Consider the following 19,814-nt stretch of genomic DNA (forward strand, 5'->3'; position numbering starts at 1 on the left):
TAGAATGAATAACTGGATTTGCTCATAAAATTAGCAAGTTTTGCATAGGAGTGTCAACAGATCCTCTTTGTCTACTGCAGAGACGAGAAAATAAGGCCGGGGTCGGCTGGGGCCCCAACCAGAATGGGAAGCCGACCTTAACCAGGTCTGTGGGGTCAGGATCTCTGGAGCCACGTGGCAGCAGCAAACTGCACTCTGGGAGTGACTGAAGCACGTGGCCTGAACACCTATGCCTCAGTATCTTCACTCTGCTGATTTCCCAAAAGACTCCCAGTGCCGGGAGTCGGCATATTGCATATTGAGTGCATATTGCATATTGAGTGCAGCACTTTGCACAGCATCATCTTTCAGGATCTAGAATAGCTCAACTAGAATTCTATCACTGCCGGGAGCCAGCGTGAGGCACTCCGCTCGTGGCAAAGGTCATAAGGAAGGAGGTTCGGCATACGCAAAGGCGGGATCGAGCCTCAGGAATCCCCCTGGAAATTCTCGAGCATCTACCCCCAAAACCAGAGTCTGCCTACTTTCTGCTTTGTGCTCTCACCTACACCTCTGACTTTACAGGGGGGCTGTCCCCCACTACCTCTCTCTGAAAAAAGAGTTAGCTTACAGCTCCAGTTAATAATTCCTGGGTGTGAGTGTTTCAACCTACAAACTCCTTTGGAAATCCTCTAGCCTGCCTGAATGGGTTTTTCCGGCCACATGTGATTGTTCAGAGCCTCCCAACTGTGAGAGGTAGGAGATGTTCTAAACTGTCTAAACACAGATTCCTTTGAGTAGTTGAAAGATTGATTAGAAATTGTATTGGAGAACGGTTTTTCACTTGTTGGGCCAATGTTTGCTGCTAAGTCTCCATACCCCTTACCTACTGTGTCCTTGGCAGTGTATTGATTGATATAATGGGTGTATAGAAATGTAAGTAGTAGCCTCAATGTTTGTAACCTTGGACCCTTGAGTTAATTCTTTTCTTGATTGAGCCCACCTCCCCTTTGCCCTATAGGAATGCGGCTTTGTCCAATGCTTTTTTGGAGGCTGGTGCCTGACTTTGGAATAATCACCTTTAGAGAAAAATAAGTTTCTTAAAATGTTAACAGGCCTCCTGGCCAGAAGATGATGTAAATCACCTGAACTTTTGCATATGATAAGTTTGAAAGCCTGGCTTCGATTAGGACCAGGAACTGCTGTCCTTGCATGACTCCACCCGTTCCCCCATTATCCTATATGCACAACTTAAGGTATAAAACTACTTTGGAAAATAAAGTATGCCCCTTTTTTTGTTCACCGAAGTTTGGTCTCCCCATGTCGTTCTTTCTTTCACCTTCTGGCTGAATTTTTCCTCTGAGGCGGGGAAGCTCGTCAAGCTTACTAATTTTGCCTGGGCTTCTAAGATCTGACTGGGGAGGCCTTAGTGTCTCCTCTCCTTCGGGAGAACGGGAGGACGCCTGCGGCCTTCGTAGGTGACGTTAATTCCCTGCTTTGGAATTTTATTCAGCCTCTTTTCTTCACTGAATTTTCCTACTGAGCTATCCTTATTTCAGCCGCTTTTCTCCACTGAATTTCCTCACTGAGCTATCCTCATCCTATTACTCTTTATATCTTTGATAAATATTTAAATAAATAGGTCGCCTACGCCGTCTCTCCTTCGAATACCCTGGATTAGCCGGGGCTGGATCCCGGCATCCCAGAGTCCAACTTTTCCTGCCGCCCTGCTGGGTCTCGAACCCTTAACTTAGAGCTCGCTTCACTCTCCTGCGGGTCACAGCAGCCGCGCTCAAGAAAGGGGCGGAATACTCATTCCGCGCGGCCTTCTGGGGATTGTAGTCCCGGCCTCGCCTCCGCCTCGCGCCGACTCCGCCCCTGGAACTACGCTCCCGTCGTGCCCCGAGGCTCCAGGCGGTGGCAGAGGCGGAGCAGGCGGGCTGGTTGCTAAGACTTGGTGAAGCGCAGCGCTTCCGCCTGTCTCCTCAGGTAAGCACACAGCCCCGGGGTCTCGGGCTTTTACGACCCAGGCTCCCGCGGAAGGCGAGGAGGGCGAGGGCAGGGGGCGCGCCTGCGGAGGGGCGCCGGCCGCGCGGGGAGCAAGGGGGCCAACTGGCCCGGGTTCGTGCGCGCGCATCGGGCGAACGCGGGGAGGGGCGCATGTGCGCGTGCGCGCGGGGCGTCCAGGTTTTGGGACCCCTCTTTCGGCGCCCGTCGTCCTTCTGCGCGTGCGCTCGCCCCTGCCGTCCGCTGTGGAGACCCCGTGCCCTAACTGCTTCCTCTGTGTTCAGGCCTCTGGTCGTCTTGGTCAGCCTTGTACCTCCGTGCTGTCCGTTTACAAGCTTTCCGCCCGCTTAGGGCGAAACCCCCAATCTTTCTGTACGTCTTGTTTGTGCGCGCGCTCAGTTTCTCAGTTGTGTTCCACTCTCCGACCCCATGGATTGTGGCCCTCAGGTTCCTCTGTCCATAGGATTTCCCAGGCTAGGATACTTGAATGGGTTGCCATTTCCTTCTCTAAGAGATTTTCCCGACGCAGGGATCAAACCCGCATCTCCTGCGTCTCCTGCATTGACAGGCGGATTGTTTACCACTGAACCACTTGGGAAGCCCTAAAAATTGATAATCTTTGCTGATACTTAAGGGAAGTGTGAGTTTTCAAGGCTTTTTAAAATTCTGGCCTTGGGTCTCCCACACCCCACATGCGCATGGTTCTCGATTTTTCGTGCACAAAGGCCTCCTTGTAGGGTGGCTAGGTTTTGCAAATAACCAGGCAGGTTGCCCCATTAAATTAGAATTTTGTGTAAACAACAAATATATGCACATATATATATGTATTAGTATAAAAGTATTGCAAAGGTTCCATGGGACACATTTATGTTAAGAAATCATCTGCTCATGTGGGTTCACGCTTAGCGGGGTGTGCTGCATGTTTTCTGGGGACCCTGCTTTGTTGGGGAGCTTGTCAGATGTGGACATTAATGCACCTTCCCCCTTCCACGGGGCCAAGTTCTGGATACCATATTTGAAGCCATCGCCGCATCTACTGTTCAAGAGTCCAAGACTCCAACACTGGGTGTTCCTTCTGCTCAGGGCTCCCCACCCTGCCTCACCTGCTTTCCAGGTCCAGCTGTGGGTCACTGCCTCCGAGGACCCTTCCTGGAATCTGCCCATCGCAGGGCACTGGCTCCTGAGAAGAGCTGTGCCCTGGGGTGGGCCCAGCCTCATGGATTTTCTCACTTTCTGTCCCAGCCAGGGTGGTGGTGGATCCCATTTTACTGAGGGGGAAGCTTGTCCTGGGCCTAAGGCCTGGTCTCAGCCAGGAGAACGTGGGCAGGGCCCAGACACACCCAGGGGTGAGATAAGGCCCCTACCTCTGGTTGCAGAGGCTGCCTCAGCTCACTGAATAAGCCCCATGTTCTTGATGCCTTCTGGGCTTCAGGCCCCAGCACCCACTGAGGGGACTGGCTGTTGTGGGGGGTCCCAGCTCCCTGGTCTCCTGGACCCTCCTGGACCTTCCCCACACCATTGAGCCTTACATGGCCCTGACAGTGGGTGCCAGCCACAGAAGCTCCAACCATAAATATAAACAATTGTGGAGGGGGCTGGCCTCCACCCCATTGGAGCACAGGAACCTTTAGGAGGTGCCCTAGCTGTGGACAGCGGGAGGTAGACACACCCAGGGAAGGGCCTGAGCTGGGTGGAGCAGCCAAGTGCACAGCAGGGAGGGTGTGGGGCAGTGTGTGTGTGTGTGTGTGTGTGTGTCAGGGGGTGCGCATGCAGGGCACTTGGCCAGGGTGGGGCAGTGGGGTGTCCAGAGCTGGGGTGGGTGAGGGGGTGCCCACAGGCAGGGTGGACATGTGGTTTTGAGGAGGAAAAGAGGAACAGATAAGCCTCCCAGCATGCTGAGGTCCCCGGGGTTCATTTAAGCAAATCTCTGGGCGTGGGGGCCATTTCTGGGTGGGCTGCAGCTCCCAGTCTGGGTGTGTCACCCTGGAGGAACCTGTGTCCCATCTGTAAAGCCCCTCCCCCACTACGGGGCTCAGAAGGCAGAGTTGGGAGCTGTTGGCCACCTGGCCGCAGCTCTGCCCTCCCAGGCACGTGGCCTGGGCAAGTCCCTTGACCTCTGGAAAGGGACGAGCCCTGCAGCCTCCGTCCCGGTCATGAGGGGAGTTGGGGAGCCCATTTGCAGGAGTGAAGACAGGGAGCGGTTTCAGTACTGGCAGCAGTCACGAGGTCTGGGCCGTGTTAGAGGTGTGCTGTGACCCTGGTGGCTCAGTGGGTATACAGTCCACCTGCCAGTGCAGGAGATGCCCATTTGATCCCTGGGTTGGGAAGATCCCCTGGAGAAGGACATGGCAACCCACTCTAGTATTCTTGTCTGGGAAATCCCCTGGACAGAGGAGTCTGGTGGGCTACATTCCATGGGGTCACAAAAAGTCCAACATGACTGATTGATTAAGCAAGCACGGCATGCCCTGGTGATCGCCAGATTTCCCCACCGCCGCCAGAAAGAACAGCAGCTTTATTGGGATACGGTTCACATAGTGTGGGGATCACCCACATAAAGCATACTTTTTAGTGTTTTTTTAGTGTATTTAGTGTATTATATGACCATTACCTCTGTCTAGTTCCAGAACATTCTGTCTTCCAATAGGAAGCCTGTCTCCAGGAGCAGACCCCCCCATCCCCCCACCTCCCAGCCCTTGACAACCAGGAACCCACTCTCTGTGTCTGTGGATCGGCCTGTTCTGGAGGTTTCCCACCAGTGGGATCACACCCTGCGTGTCCTGTGTCTGTTGCTCTCACTGAGCATCGTGTTCTCCGGGTATGATCACGAGGCAGTGAGTGTCAGGGCTTCTCTCTTCTCCATGGCTGAGGGATGCTCCCGTGTGCAGAGGGACCACCTGGTGTTTATGTGTTTATCTTTCAGTAAACACGTGGGCTTGCAGCCACCTTTTGCTGTTGGGAGTCGTGCTGCTGTGAACACGTGTGTGTGGATGGCTGTGTGGACATGTGTTTCAGTTCTCCTGGGCCTGCACCTGGGAGTGGGATCACTGAGCCAGATGGTGGCCTCCTGGTGGTTTTTATTTCCTCCCTGGAGGATGGCAGCCCCACCAGCAGCAGTCCGAGGCCAGCCTCCTGTCTCTGTCACTTGTTTTGTTTCGGTCAGACAGAGGTTGCAGTCTTGGAGGGACAAACAGGACTGTGTCTGTCTTGCCCAGGAGACAGTGGGGCCTTTTGTGGCCTGGAGCAGGCTGTGGGGGCCATTTTGCCTTGGGCACGGTGTGTGCTGGCAGTGGATTTACAGCCAGCACGCCCAGGACCCTCCTCAGGGCCTGACCTGGCCCTGGTGTCCTGGGTACCCCAGGGGCCCCCAGCCACACTGTGTGTTTGCTGGAGTGGTTGGTGAGGACCTCCCGTGCCCGTTGCAGGGCCCATGGGCTGAGGAGTGATGAGTAGGCTGCGTTGAAGCAGTAAGGGGCAGGCTGTTACACGGTCTCAGCACACCTCGTCCATGGGAAAGAGGTGGGAGGGGTTGGTCCAATCCCAGATACCGCCAGGGCATCGGGCTCTGCTGCCATGGCACAGAGCTCCCCTGGAGCCACATGAAGGTCATCTGTGGCCCATTTCTGCTCTCATCCAGGGCAGCCCTAACCAGTAGGAATATAACGCGAGACGTGTACATGACATGAAGTGTGTAGAAGACACGTTTTGGGAAACTACAAAGAAACAGTTGAACTTAACCTTAAGCATACATTTATTTAACCTGAGACATGTAGAGTATCCCCATTTCAGCCATGTAGTCAACACAGCCATCCCTCGGCGTCCATGGGGAACTGGGTCCAGGGCCCCCAAGGATAAGAAGATCCAAGGATCTCAAGGCCTTTGAATAAAGTGGTGTAGTGAGTTGGTCTTCTGTGTCCGTGGAATACAGAAAGAGGCTTAACGATACAGTTAGTTTTCTCTTTTGTATTAAGTCTCTGGGATCCAGTGTGCATTTTTGCTCATGGCATTTCTCAGTAAAAAAAAGGGGGGAGAGAAAAGACACCCAGACAAGGGCAGTTTAAACTCTGTGCAAACACGGCGTTAGTAAGATGTGAGTGAGAGCACGACAGCTGGTGCCTTTTGCTTGGTGGGACGAGCCTGCAGACGTGGCACGCTCCTGGGACGACCCCTCCAGCTCGCCAGACCCCCCCACGGCCCAGGATGATGCCCTGCTCCGGTCTCTGTCTCCCACAGTCAGAGCCCCACTGAGGATGGACCCCGCCCCGAGCATCATGGAGCTGCGCAGAGATTCAAAGGCCGGGAGTCCCGAGCAAGAACCGCCGTGGCAAGCCCTCCCGGTTCTGTCAGAGCAGCAGTCTGGGGCTGTGGAGCTGGTGCTGGCCTATGCTGCACCCGTCCTGGACAAGAGCCAGACCTCACGCCTCCTCAAGGAGGTGTCAGCAGTCCATCCGCTGCCCGCGCAGCCTCACCTCAAGAGGGTGCGGCCCAGCCCTGACCCCGGCCGCCCGCACTCGCTGGAAATGCTGCTGTGCCTGGCGGGGCCGGCCCGGGACTCGCGATCGCTGGCCGAGCTCCTCCCGCGGCCGGATGTGGACACCCGTGGCCTGGGGCAGCCCTTCCTGGTGCCTGTGCCTGTGCGGCCGCCCCTGACCAGGAGCCAGTTCGAGGAGGCGCGCACTCACTGGCCCACGACTTTTCATGAGGACAGGCAGGTGACCCGAGCCCTGGCTGGATGCCTCTTCTCGGCACAGGAGCGGGCTGCAATGCAGGCCCACATGGAGCGGGCCGTGTGGGCCGCACAGCAGGCAGCCTCGAGGGGCTTGAGGGCCGTGGGTGCGGTGGTGGTGGATCCGGCCTCAGGCCGCGTGCTGGCCACGGGCCACGACTGCAGCAGCAGCGCCAGCCCCCTGCTGCACGCTGCCATGGTGTGCATTGACCTGGTGGCGCGAGGCCAGGGCTGCGGTGCCTACAACCTGGCGCCCCACCCTGCCTGCTCCTTTGCGCCGGCTGTCCGCGCCGGCTCTGTGCACAAGCTGGACGAAGACGAGGACGGGCTGCCCTACGTGTGCACCGGCTACGACCTGTACATCACCCGCGAGCCCTGCGCCATGTGCGCCATGGCCCTGGTCCACTCTCGGGTGCGGCGTGTCTTTTATGGGGCGCCCTCGCCTGACGGCGCACTCGGCACCCGCTTCCGCCTGCATGCCCGGCCTGACCTCAACCACCGCTTCCAGGCCTTCCGCGGCATCCTGGAGGCCCAGTGCCGCCGACTGGACCCCGACGGGCTGGACACCAAGGCATAGGCGCTGGCCTGGACCCTCCTTGGCATTCCTCACATCGCCAGGGGCTTTTTGCCCTGTCTCAACTCATGGACACTCATGCTATTTCTGCTGGCACATGGGGGGCGTCCCTTTCTGGACACGGTCTTCCTCAAAGTTGGGCGGAGTGGGGGTCCAGCTGACTGAGTAGCTGGGCACCTTCAGACCCAGGTGGGCCCCTGGGGTCACCAGCGTTGTGTCCCCTTTTCTCAGGTGTCAGGGAACAGCTTTGACATGTGAAAATAAACAACTTAAACCAGGTTGGTGTCTGTTAACAAAGGCATGAGGCCCCGGTGGCCGAGAGTCCCTGGGTCGGGGTGGCCATTTTCTCTGATACCTGGATTTGCGCGGGGAGGTGAGCTGCTGAGTGGAGTATAGTCAGGGAGGGGCCCCAGAGTCTGGATGGCTATGGCTAGAGCCTAAGGAAAGGGCCCATCAGCCTGGATATTGCTGACTGCATCAGTCTCCCGTCCTTCCCAGGTGCCCAGAGGGTCCCTGGAGGGGCCGGTGGGGGTCTGCCTGCCCTGGAGTGGTTAGCCCTGGAACCCATGTGTGCAGGACTCTGAGCAGCAAATGTGTGTGCTGCAGGCCCCTGAGACATCCATGCCTTGAGCCCCCGTCCCAGGGCTACTCCTTGCCCATGGGGGCTGGGCAGGTGGAGGGTCTGCTGGAGCCAGAGTGGTGGATGGCCAGTGGGGCCTGTGGCAGGAGGTCTGGGCTAGGCCAGGCTCTGGGTCCCAGGGGAGGCCCTCTCTGAGCTGGGGGCCGGGGGTGGACCCGGAGACTCTCAGTCATTGGATCCTTCCCTTGGACCCCCTGCATGTGGGGCTCTGCACCTGCTCCAGTGCCCAGCGCTGGGGGCTGTTCAAGCTCAGCTGTGCTGGTTGGGTACCAGGTGTGGCCACGTTGCCTGGCCCACTTCCTAGAGAAGGTAATGTCTGTCTCCTAGGTCCTTGTGCAACTGGCCCCTCTGTGGTGCCTCCTCTGAGGGGCTGCTCCATGACACGGGCTCCTGGGCAGGGTCGCTGGGTGCCTGGCCTGTCCCCAGGCATTTCAGTTGGGTTGCAGTGGGGTCCTTGGCCTTGCAAAGCTCATAGGGGCAAAAGCCATGGACCAGAGAGGTTGTGTAACTTGCCTGAGGTCACACAGCAATGAGCGTGGACTCAGTTTTTGGTGACTCGGAGACTTTGTGGCCATAGGAAGTGTGCAGAGCCATCCGTGGATAAAGGGAAAGTTTGGGGGTTGGGTGACTAACACGTTCACTTTTGTGGGGGAGTTGGGGGAGGACAGGCAGGAGGGCAGTAGTGGTGGGTCACTGGGACCCTCCACCCAGATGCTTCCCCCACATCAGTGGCAAGCTGCCCGGGGTGGGGGTGGAGGGCTCTGACATGAGGTGGTGACTGGGGTCACACATGTGGGGCTGGGTTGGCCTTGAGCCAAGAGCCCAGAGACCCCTGTGGATGCTCTGGTAGTTAGGGCAGTAACTGCAGTGGCCCCTGGATCCGCAAGTGGTGGTGGGGTCGCCCTGCAGCTGTAGAGACCCCCTGACTGTGCCTGTCTCCCCTCCAGGTGGCTGCAGGCTTCCACTCCCACCCTGTCTTCACAGCGAAAATGTCAGGTGAGTCCCACCCACGCCCCACAGTGGGGGGTCCTGGCTTCTCTGGCCATCTGGAAAGTTCCCCGGGTGGCTGAGCACACTGTGACCCCAGGAGGGGCACAGCCTCGCTCTCCTCCTGGGATGGGAGTCGGGGTTGCTCTGGCCACTGGATTGGACAACAGTGTGACGATTCCACACAGTGAGCATCTGGCCCAGCCAGCAGAGCCCAGGGGGCACCTGTGTAGTTGCTTGGACATGGAGCCCAAGTGGGCAGCTCTGGGCAGCACTTTGTTACTGTGCTATGAAGTCTGTCCACTGCCCACCAAGGTGGCACAGGTGCTAAAGGGACCATACAGAGACGAGCTCGGCCCCTGGGCCCCACATGTAAGACGGAAGTGTTCCATGTTGGAAAACAGGAAGTCCCAGGACTTCCCTGGTGGTCCAGTGGTTAAGACTCTGAGCTTCCACTGCTGGGGGCCTGGGTTCATCCCTGGTCAGAGAACAAAGATCTTACAAGCCTCGCAGTAAGGCCAAGAAAACAAAAACAAAAACCCCATAGAGTCCAGACTCCAGGAAGAGGACCTAATGGCAGGTGTGGCTGTGAGATGAAGTCATGTTGGAGCAGGGTGGCCCTGAGATAACAGTGGGACTGACATCCTAAGATGGAGGAGACATGGGCACAGACACAGGGAAGCAGGGAGGATGGGGCAGAGCTGGAGGGACGGGTTCATAACCCCGGGGCGCCCAGAGCATTGGGGGGAAATGTGGCCCTGTGACACTGGATCTGATTGTCCAGCCTATAGAACGGAGCGGGGACAGACCTCTGTCCAATCAGGCCACCCAGCCTGTGGTCCTTTGTAATGGCAACCCCAGGGGGTTCCCACGTCCCAAGTGCCACAACCTGCCCTGAAGTCAACAGTGTGGATATGTGTGGACCCTGCTGTTGAATCTTCACTTATCCCTGTGACTGTTGTAAGATATTGCCACAGACTCAGATACTTGAAAGAAATTTGTCCTGGGACTTCCTTGGAGGTCCAGTGGTTAGGACTACCTGCTTTCAGCGCTGAGGGTGTGAGTTCAATCCCAGGTGGAGGAACTAAGATCCTGCATGCTGTGTGGCGTGGTCAGAAACTAAGTTCATAAATAAGTAAGTAAATAGAATTTGTTCTCTGACAGTCCTGAGGTCTGGAGTCCCACATGGGTACCACAGGGCTAAATCCAGGTGTGGGCAGGGCTGGTCCCTCTGGAGGCTCTCAGGGAGCACCAGCTCCCCGCTTTTCCAGCTTCTAGAGGTGCTGCATCCCTGACTCGCGGCCCCTCCCTCCATCCTCACAACCAATGGCTCAGCATCTCCCGTCTCTCTGCCTCTGACCCTACCCCTTCCCTTTCATAAGGACCCTGTGATGGCACTGGGTTCCCCAGGGAGTCCAGGATCATCCCGTCTCAGGGGCCTTAGCTTAATCCCTCTGGCAAAGTCCCTTCTGCCCCATGAGGTGATGTATCTACAGGTCCCAGGAGCAGATGGGCACAGCCCTAGGGCCACTACAAGCTGACTGCAATGTGAGTTTTTCCATACCCCTGTCCCTGCAGGAAAGGAGAACAACTTCCCCCCGTTGCCCAAGTTCATCCCCCTGAAGCCCTGCTTCTACCAGAACTTCTCTGACGAAATCCCCATTGAGCACCAGGTCCTGGTGAAGAGGATCTACCGCCTGTGGCTGTGTGAGTCAAGGGGAGGGGTGCACCACCCAGAGACCCAGGCCCGGGACAGGCCTGGCCTAGGACTTGTCTTGAGCTTGATGAGTGGGAGCCTGAGGGTTTAGTAATAAAGCTTACCGACAAACTTCTCTCATGGCTCAGTGGTAAAGAACCCGCCTGCCAATGTGGAAGCCACAGGAGATGTGGGTTCAGTCCTGAGCTGGGAAGAGCCCCTGGAGGAGGGCATGTCAACCCACTCCAGTATTCTTGCCTGGAGAATCCCATGGACAGAGGAGCCTGGTGGACTATAGTCCATAGAGTTGCAAAGAGTCAGACATAACTGAGTACACACACTGATGAGCTCCTGTCCAGAGTGGATGGAGCAGGTGGGCAGCTGCACAGAGCCGGGCCCCCCAGGCCCTTCTCTGGCCCCAAGGTCTCTGTGCTCATGGGAGCCACACCCCAGCAGTAGGGGGTGTCCCATTCAGCGCCCTCTTTCTCCTTCCCTCCCCTAGTCTACTGTGCCACCCTGGGCGTCAACCTCGTTGCCTGCCTGGCCTGGTGGATTGCGGGTGGCTCAGGCGCTAACTTTGGCCTGGCTCTGCTCTGGCTGCTCCTCTTCTCGCCCTGCGGCTACGTGTGCTGGTTCCGGCCCGCCTACAAGGCCTTCCGGTGAGTTGGGGTGGCCCCCACCCTCCAGGGGCCCTTGGGGAGTGTCTGGGGTTTACAGTCGGCTCAGAAACAACAGCAGATGACCTCACTGTGCACACCCCCCTCCGGGCCAAGTCCTGAGAGGGGTGTACCCTGATCTGCAGCTGCCGCCTGGCCCAGGTGTGAGCCTGCCTCTCGTGTTTGGATGACACTGTGCACTGGGGTCCACAAGCCACATCCATCTCTCCCTGTTTTGTTAATAACTCTGTTGACATACTGTACATACCACTCAGCTCACCTGCTTAACAGCTTGATGTTTCTAGTGTTTATACAAGACTGGACAGCCAGCATGTCTAGTTCCAGAACAAACCAACAAGAAACCCCATCCCCATTAGCACCATCCTAACCCCTCAGCCTCTGACAACCAGGAACCCACTCTCTGTGTCTGTGGATCTGCCTGTTCTGGACGTTTCCCATCAGTGGGATCACTCTGCGTGTCCTTCTGGGTCTTCTTCTGTCACTGAGCATCATGTTCTCAGGCCCTACCCACATGGTAGCGAGTGTCTGGGCTTCGTCCCTTTGGGTATCTGATGCTCCCACGTGTGCAGGAACCAAGTGGTGTTTCTCCATCATCTGTCGATGGCGTTGGTGTTGCTGCCCACTTCTGGCTACTGTGAATCTTGCTCTGTGGCTTTCACCGCAAACCTGCCCTCGGCACTCAGGCGTGTGCTATGTCTGTTCCACGTGGCCCCTAATCCCAGACCCTCAGTGGGAGTCAGGTGGGGCCCCTGGGGCCCTTTGGAGACAAGAACCAGAAACCTGTCCACTTGTGCTGAAGCGAAAGGGGCGCTGTGGCTTCAGGTCCCAAGCTGATTCCAGCAACTGTGTGCAAGAATGGGGACCCCCCGAGAGCTTCGGGGGCAGCCCGGGAGCAGCCCTGTGCCGCAAGGTCCCCGGCCCTCCTCCATCCCGGGTCTCCCCTTGCTTGACCTCCCTATGTGAGCCCCTTGCAGCCTCTTTTGTCCAGGGCAGCAGGGCGTCGCAAACCCACCAGGAACCTATCAGATTGACCTTAGGGTACCAGCGGGTCCTTGGGCGTAGTGGGGCCTCCTAAATCCCCTTCTGGTGAGGAGCATGTCAGGGTTGTCCTCCTCCTGGGGGCGGGAACTGGAGGTGTGGTGGGGCAGGGCTATCCTGCCCAGTTGGCCTGGGCCCTTCCTCGGCCTCGCCCTCTCCTCCAGCATTGGTAACAAAGCCATTGGCTTCCCTCCAGATCCGACAGCTCCTTCAACTTCATGGCGTTTTTCTTCATCTTCGGAGCCCAGTTCATCTTGACCGTCATCCAGGCCGTCGGGTTCTCGGGATGGGGCGCGTGGTAAGCTTGTGGGGTCAGCCATGGGGACATGTGTCATGTGCAGGACAGACCTGAGCTTAGGCTGAACACTGTGGCCAAGACACCAAAATGCCAATGGCTGGACGAGGGTGAAGTCTGCTCATCGCTCTTGTAAACCCCCTATCCTGGGAGGTGCCGGGTTGGCAGCCCGTTCACAGTGGTTTTCATGCCAGTCACCCAGCCCCCAGGAGAACCTGGCAGGCATGTCCAGCTGTGTGTCCCTGGGGTCAGAGAGCAGCTGGAAGGGCCATGCCCCACGATCTGGGAGAGGCATTTTCCATTGCTTCCCAGATGGCGCTAGTGGTAAAGAACCCGTCTGCCCATGCAGGAGACATAAAAGAGGTGGGTTCCAACCCCGGGTTGGGAAGATCCCCTGGAGGAAGGCATGGAAACCCACTCCAGTATCCTTGCCTGGACGGAGGAGCCTGGCGGCTACAGTCCATAGGGTCACAAAGAGTCAGATACAACTGAAGTGACTTAGCGTTCATTAACACATGAGGTGTCTGCTGCTGCTATAGTGAATTATTAAATGTTCAGTGATTTGAAACAAACTTTTCATCTTAAGTCCCAGTGGTCCGAATTCATGTAACCCACAGGTTGGCAGGGCTGGCCTTCCAGAGAGCCACCTGCTCCAGTCCAGGTGGCCACAGTCCCGCAAGTCCCCTCCAGGGGGCGGTGGACAGCATGGGGGTCCACCGTTGCTGTGGAGCTACAGGGACACCTGGCCAGTCCTGGGCCCTGGGTATCCATCCCTCCCTGCTGGCCCCAGACTTCCACCATCTGCTGGGTGAACGCTTCCCTGTCAGTGCATTCAGAAGGCCTTTTAAAACCTGTGAGACGTCTTATGTGTAAAAGACCACAGTGCTGCTTCACACTAGGAAGCAACAGTGACCACAGAGGCTCAGACCTGTCCGTCCTGCCTGCTTGTGACCTGTTCACATGGGGCTTCTTCGCGGTTTGTGGATCTGGGGTAGTGTGTCCACCCCGAGCTGCCTCCCCACCCGTCTGACACCCTTGCCTCCACCGGATGTGGTGGGCACAATGCCCTCACCCACAGCGCTACCATGTCAGGCCTTCCCCTTGGGGTCCCTGTGGCTTGTTAACAGTTGGCCTTTGTGGTTGGTCCACATTAGACTCCAGGTGGGGTGGAGTGTGCACCCTCTGTGACTGGGGCCCCCACCGCCAGTCCTTTCCACGGTTGGGGCTTCCTTGAGGTGCCTTCCCAGCCCAGAAAGGCAGCTGCTTAGGTGCACGACTCAGTGGTTCTGTGTGTTTACAAGGGTGGAGGTTCATCACTCTCTCCAGTTTCAGAACATTCCACCACCCCAAAGTGAAGCCCCATCCCCGTGAGCAGTCCCTTGCTCATACCCTAACAACCAGGAACCCACTCCCTGTGTCTGTGGATCGGCCTGTTCTGGACGTTTCCCATCAGTGGGCTCACACCCTGTGTGTCCTTCTGTGTCTGCTCCTCTCACTGAGCAAGTGTATTGTCAGGTTCCGTCCACACGGTAGCAAGTGTCAGGGTTTTGCCCCTTTTGGTGGCCGAGTTGGTGGGACACAGTGTGTGTGTCATTTGTTGTGGGTGGACTCTTGGGTTCTCTGCCCTTCTGCTGTTGCTGGTGGTTCTTCTGTGCATTGTGTACACCTGTCTGTGTGGACACGTGTTCTCAGTTCTCTCTGGTGGATGCCTGGCTGTGGAATTTCTGGGCCACATGGTAACTCTTGAACCTTCATCAGAGCTCCCAGATCCGCCCCTGGCCTTTGCAGGCTGCATCCGCATCTCCCTGGCTCTGGCCCCTTGAGCTCCTGGCTGGGTGGCCCTGGGGGAACACCTTATACCCTCGTCGCATCCCCCTTATCTCCAGGTCTGTCATCTTCCCAGACCCCCAGCTGTGCTTACACTCCCTCAAAGTGCAGAGCAGTGTGCATTTGTATGGGAGGACGTCCCTCCTGGCTTCACAAAGGGGCAAGGCCTGTCCGTGTGTGTGTGTGTGTGTGTGTGTGTGTGTGTGTGTGTGTGTGCATGTCCAGCAGGTTGTATACCTGTGCACATGTGCGTGCACGTGCGTGCGCACACACACACACACTTTATCTTTTTTTTGCTGTGTGACTTGTGTAATCTTAGTTCCTCAACAGGGGATTGAACCTGGGTCCTGGCAGTGAGAGCACAGAGTCCTAACCCCTGGATCCCAGGGAATCCCCTACACATGTTTCTATAAACTGTATCTGGAAGTGAACTAGCAGATGAGGGATGCTAGTTCCCTCTGGGCTGGGGAGTGGCGTTGACAGGAGAGAGGTATCTATTGTGTGTTTTTCTAAGCTTCCTGAACTGTGTGGTTTTGTTACTTATTAAGAAAAAACATTCTCAAAAGAACTCTATTTCCTGCCTCCCCCCCACCCCACCCCTGGCCTGCCTGGACACCAGATTCATGTTCTTCCACGTGCGGGCTCAGGATCTACCCCAGACCTTCAACTTTCTCTTGTTTTCACACCTTCTTAGTGTAACTGACGTTCATGCTTTGCCCAACTAGTGGATGTTTAGATCATCCTCAGATTGTCCTCGTTACAGACACTGGATGAGTGAAACAGTTGAGGGAGAAGGAAATGAATGTTTAAGCCTTGTTATGGGTCAGACCCCATTGTGCTCCAGAAAGGGTGCAGCCCAAACTGACAGAGTAGGGTTCGTTTCTCTGTCCTCTGCACAACATGTGTCGGGACAGTGTTGTGAGAACGACACCTCTGTCTGACTTGCACGTCTTTGTGGGTGGGTTAAGCATCACTTCCTAAGTATACTGGCCCCATGGTAGTCCTCATGGGAATCCCATGTCTCTGCTGGCGGGTTACCTTTTTCTTGTTGATTTGCCGGAGCTCTTTACATATGAGAGGTAGTGGGCCCATCTGACGGTCCTGTTGGCTCCTACACATGTTCTCTCCTCTTGCAGTGGTTGGCTGGCAGCCATTGGCTTCTTCCAGACCAGCGTCGGGGCTGCTGTGGTCATGCTGCTCCCAGCTATCATGTTCTCCATGTCGGCTGCCATGATGGCTATCATGATCATGAAGGTGAGTCCTCCAGCTCCTGGGATGTTTCACTTCCTCCCTCACATCCTGTTCTCTGACCTCCCAGCCCTGGGACTCGTCCTGGCTTGTTGTAGGAGCAAGAGGCCAAGCGCTGGCCAGTGAAATGAGTGCTGACAGCAGGGCAGACTCTCTGCGATCTGGGCCTTTGACTGCCTGCCTTCCTGCCCATGTAGACTTCCAGGGAGGAGGGCAGACAGTGCCGTGTGGCCAAGGGTAACCACTTGCACACTGGGGTGGTTGGGTGTCTGCTGGAGCCCCCAGCATGTGTGTCCTGGAGGGTTGTCCACACTGCTGATTCAGCCACCACTGGCCACGTGCTGCTGGTTACAGTTAAACCCAAATTAAGTGAAAGTAACTAAAACTGAAAATTCACATCCATCGCACTGCCCTCATACTGAGCGCTCAGGCTTTGAAAGGCCTGCCCTGACTGTCTGTACCATCATGGCCACTCCCTGGACGGCCCTGCTTCAGATGCCTTGAGGGACCAGTGGGAACATGTGCACTGTAGTCTGGGCATTGGCCACACGAGGGTTGTCCTGGGACCACATAGAGACTGATGCCTGACAGTGCACCTGTCCAGCCTTCCTGGGGTGACCTTCTTGGCCATGTGCCTGGTAGCCTGCTTGGGGAGGCTGGACCTGCCTTGTGCTGCAGCCTGGCCAGCAACTCCTGAAGCCTGGGTTTTGGGTCCCTCCAGCCTCCTTGTTGCAGGGTCCCAGCTGTTTCTCAGGTTTCCAGGCCTGGGCTGTTCAGCTGGTCCTGGGACTGTCTGGGAGGACAGAGGGGTACTTGCTGCCCCCATGTTTGCCTCCAAAGCCTCCTGACTGTGTGGACGATTGAAGGGGGTTGGGGGATAACCAGTGCAGAACAGACCCTGGAAGACTTGGCCAGAGGCCAGGATGAAGGCCACACAAGGTGGCTGTGGTTCCGGCAGGGACGTGTCATGGCAGAAGGGAGGGGCTTCCAAGCCAAGCAAGCTCCCCAGAGTAGGGCCACCCCGTTGGGGTCCCCTGCACCATCCCAGGTTTGGGAGTTCACTGGGAAGAAAGAAAGATGAATTCTGGTGGGAAAGGACAGTACTGTCAGCTTTGCTGGTCAGAAGCCTCAAGTTAAATGAATTCAGTTACGGGATTTGCCAGACTTCCAGAAACAGCCCAGCCCCACATCTGAGGAGCCCGGCTTCCTGGACGGTGCGGGGGCAGTGGCCTATCCGCCTAGGCCTCTGCTGAGGACATCATTGAAGAGAATGATGTCACCCCCTTGGTGACCTGGGGGTCCTGGGTCTGATGTGGCTGAGGAAGGAGTCACCAGGCAATTGCCAGGCCTCAGACCTGCCCCAGAAGAGCCCCTTCCCTGGAAGAAGCACTTGTGCCGAGTGTTGGGCTTGGCTGGGACAGTGGAGACCCTTGGGGACAAGCCAGCAGCAGTCACCGTGTAGGCATGGCCCTCAGAGCTCCCCGCCTCAGCTTCTGCACGTTTTCTAAAGTTCTTGCAAGTGTTGTCATGTTAGTCATGCTCGGTTAAGAAAAGCCCCTCCTTGCACGCAAGCTGAGTGGCCTCCCCACCATCATCCTCACCCCCGCAGGTGCACAGCATCTACCGAGGGGCTGGTGGGAGCTTCCAGAAGGCGCAGACGGAGTGGAGCACGGGCACCTGGAGGAACCCGCCGTCCAGGGAGGCCCAGTTCAACAACTTCTCGGGGAACAGCCTGCCCGAGTACCCCACCGTGCCCAGTTACCCGGCCAGTGGTGGCCAGTGGCCTTAGGGGGAGCCAGCAGCCCTGCTGCCCACCTGCCGCCAGCCCACCTGCCCCTCACCGTCCACTCCCACCACCTTGGGTTTGGTGAGGCCCCCCTGCAGCTCAGAGGGCAGCTCAGGGGCTCTCGGCGACCCGAACCCACATTCATCTCATTCTTGAGGCAGGTCTCCTCAGCAGCTCTGCCCGGAAGCTGTCTGGTCACTGCCATCTGGCAGGACACCCCCCCATAGTCTGGAGCACCGTTTGTCATGGTGACGTCCACTGTGCTGCAGCCACACCCTCTCCCTCCCGGTCGCAGGGGGCTGACCAGGCCGCCCCTCTCAGAACTGATGACATGGAGAAGGGCCCAGCCCAGGTCCACCCCTCACAGCCTCTGTCCAGGCAGTCGCTCCTGGCCCAGTGACTTGAAGAGGGAGGCTGTCCAGGCACCAGGGTTCTGTGTCTGGTAGGAGGCTGAGGGCCTGGGTGGTGGCTGGTCCTCTAGTGGGCAAGCCCACAGGGAGGCCCAGAGGCTGATTCACCTCCTGTCTCATGATAGGAACTACTGCTCCCCTTCTGTCTGTCTGTTGTCCTTTGGCAGCTTGCCTCCAGCCTCCCTGTCTGGGGCCACGCTTGTCCCATGGAGGGGACTCAGAACTGGGACCTTCAGGCAGAGCCTCATTAGAGCCTGTGGTGGAGGGGGAGGGAGGCGCTAGCCTGCCTCGCTGGAAACAGATGGCACACAGGTGCATCTCTTGAGAGTGGAGCCCTTCCCTTGCTGCAGGGCAGGAGCTGGAGTCGCCAACCTGAAGGACAAGAACAAGGGAGACACAATAAGTCTGTGCCTTACTAGGAATCTGAATCCCTGTCCTCTCCTTCCCACATAAGCAGCTAGCACCTCTGTGAGGGGAAGGGCCAGAGATGCCTCCCAGTGTCCTCAGCCCTCGTGGGCCAGGCCCCGGGTGCCCTGACACTGCCCCTTGGCTCCCAGCCGCCTGGCTCTCGGGAAAAGCTGTACTTCCTGTCCCACTGGCCGCTGGGTCTCTCCCTGAGGCTGCTCCCTATGCCTGCTTGCTTGGCTACTCCTGCTGAATGCCCTGTGGTGCCTGAAAGTGGCCATGCTGCGAGAGCACCGGGGTCTGGGGCCCAGAAGGGAAACCAGGTTCCTTCACATCCCCAAGGCCACCTCCTGTGATGAGGTCAGCGTCACGCTCCCGGTGGGGCCAAGCATCCCCTGTCTGGGGTGCTGCTTTTGATGGGCGCTGAGCCGATAGTAGGGTGTGCCCACAGCACCCACCCTGCCCCCGCACCTCACTGTGCATTGTGGTTTTTGTTACATGAAAATATCCAGGAAATAAAGACATCCTTTGTGCATCAGGTGAGCCTCCAAGAGAGCTTTCTGAGGGCCTTCCTCCCATGGATCCTGGTGCCTGTGGCCTCGGGAGGGATAAACCAGGACCGTGCTGTGCGCCTGGGCCGAGTCCCGTCCATGCTGCCAGCCGCCCTGCCTGGGGCCCCTGCCCAGACCCACCACAGAGGAGCCGGCGGCCATATCCTTGCACCCTGGGGTCATTCCCTTCTTGTTTGCTTTCAGTCATGTTCTCTTCACACTCAACAGCTTTCACTTGAAAAAGGAAATTTGCAGAAAATGAAATACCAGCACCACTTGCTGTGAAGAAGACACAAGGACAGAAGCGGCTGGAGTAGGAGCAGCTTGGTCTGCAGGGGCCTTCACCTGACTCTCAGGAGGCCCTGGTGGCAGAGTGGACACCCCATGTAGACACGGGATGGGGGCAGTGCGTCTGTCACTCCACAGACACCAGGGGAGGGCAGCAGACGACCAGAGAGAAAGGACCCAAAGTAGGGGTCCTTTGCATGCTGATAGGGGCTGTTGCATGCTGAAACCCCAAGTTCATATGCGATCCTTCCAGGGGTAGTTAAGGGAGTGTCATGCAGGAGCAGGTGATCCTGACGCAGCAGGACTGGGCCTCACAAGGGGGCGTGTTTGGACACAGACATGTGGGGAGGGGCCACATGAAAGTGGAGGAAGAGTTGGGGTGAGGCTTATAGCCCAGGTTGGCTGGGATCTCCAAAAGCTGAGGGTCAGCAGGCGGTCCCTTGATCTTGGCCTCTGCCCTCCCAAACTAGAGGGGATACATGGGTGGGTGCAGTCCGCCATGCTCCGTCACAGCTGCCCCCAGAGTATCCACAAGTGAGATGAGGAGGCTGTGGGGGCTGTGCTGCCCGTTGGTGTGGGGGACACAGGTTGGTGGGCAGGAGCACCTGGAGGACGAACAGTGTCTGCTGCAGATAGGATGGGTGGCCCAGGTGGGCCCGGGGGATGGGATCTGCAACCTG

The 19,814-nt window shown here is 57.3% G+C and overlaps 2 protein-coding genes across 4 annotated transcripts; both read left to right on the plus strand.

Annotated features, from left to right (window-relative positions):
- Window positions 1-1,398: 1,398 nt before the first annotated feature.
- On the plus strand, window positions 1,399-18,830 carry SCAMP4 (secretory carrier membrane protein 4). 3 transcript variants are annotated; one of them, XM_055553535.1, is made up of 7 exons: window positions 1,399-1,453; window positions 8,874-8,922; window positions 10,492-10,620; window positions 11,112-11,268; window positions 12,521-12,622; window positions 15,583-15,700; window positions 17,304-18,830. In XM_055553535.1, the coding sequence occupies exons 2-7, from the start codon at window positions 8,916-8,918 to the stop codon at window positions 17,481-17,483; spliced, it is 693 nt and encodes a 230-aa protein (XP_055409510.1). In that variant the 5' UTR covers window positions 1,399-1,453; window positions 8,874-8,915; the 3' UTR covers window positions 17,484-18,830. The 3 variants fall into 3 exon arrangements, with proteins under 3 accessions (XP_055409510.1, XP_055409524.1, XP_055409516.1); XM_055553549.1 differs by lacking the exon at window positions 1,399-1,453 and adding an exon at window positions 1,840-1,968; XM_055553541.1 differs by lacking the exons at window positions 1,399-1,453; window positions 12,521-12,622 and adding an exon at window positions 1,863-1,968.
- ADAT3 (adenosine deaminase tRNA specific 3) lies at window positions 4,553-7,564 on the plus strand. Its single transcript, XM_055553525.1, is given in 2 exon segments — window positions 4,553-6,222; window positions 6,225-7,564. Coding segments are annotated over 2 exon segments (1,101 nt in total). The 5' UTR covers window positions 4,553-6,186; the 3' UTR covers window positions 7,290-7,564.
- Window positions 18,831-19,814: the final 984 nt, after the last annotated feature.

This window comes from Bubalus kerabau, chromosome 1 (genome assembly GCF_029407905.1).
Source record: "Bubalus kerabau isolate K-KA32 ecotype Philippines breed swamp buffalo chromosome 1, PCC_UOA_SB_1v2, whole genome shotgun sequence".
NCBI lineage: Eukaryota > Metazoa > Chordata > Mammalia > Artiodactyla > Bovidae > Bubalus > Bubalus kerabau.

What these genes read in the sequence shown, in the direction of transcription:
- SCAMP4 (XM_055553535.1), top strand. An exon ending in CCCGCCTACAAGGCCTTCCG is followed by an intron (nt 11,269 to 12,520) that starts GTGAGTTGGGGT and finishes GCTTCCCTCCAG; the next exon opens with ATCCGACAGCTCCTTCAACT. An exon ending in TTCTCGGGATGGGGCGCGTG is followed by an intron (nt 12,623 to 15,582) that starts GTAAGCTTGTGG and finishes CTCCTCTTGCAG; the next exon opens with TGGTTGGCTGGCAGCCATTG.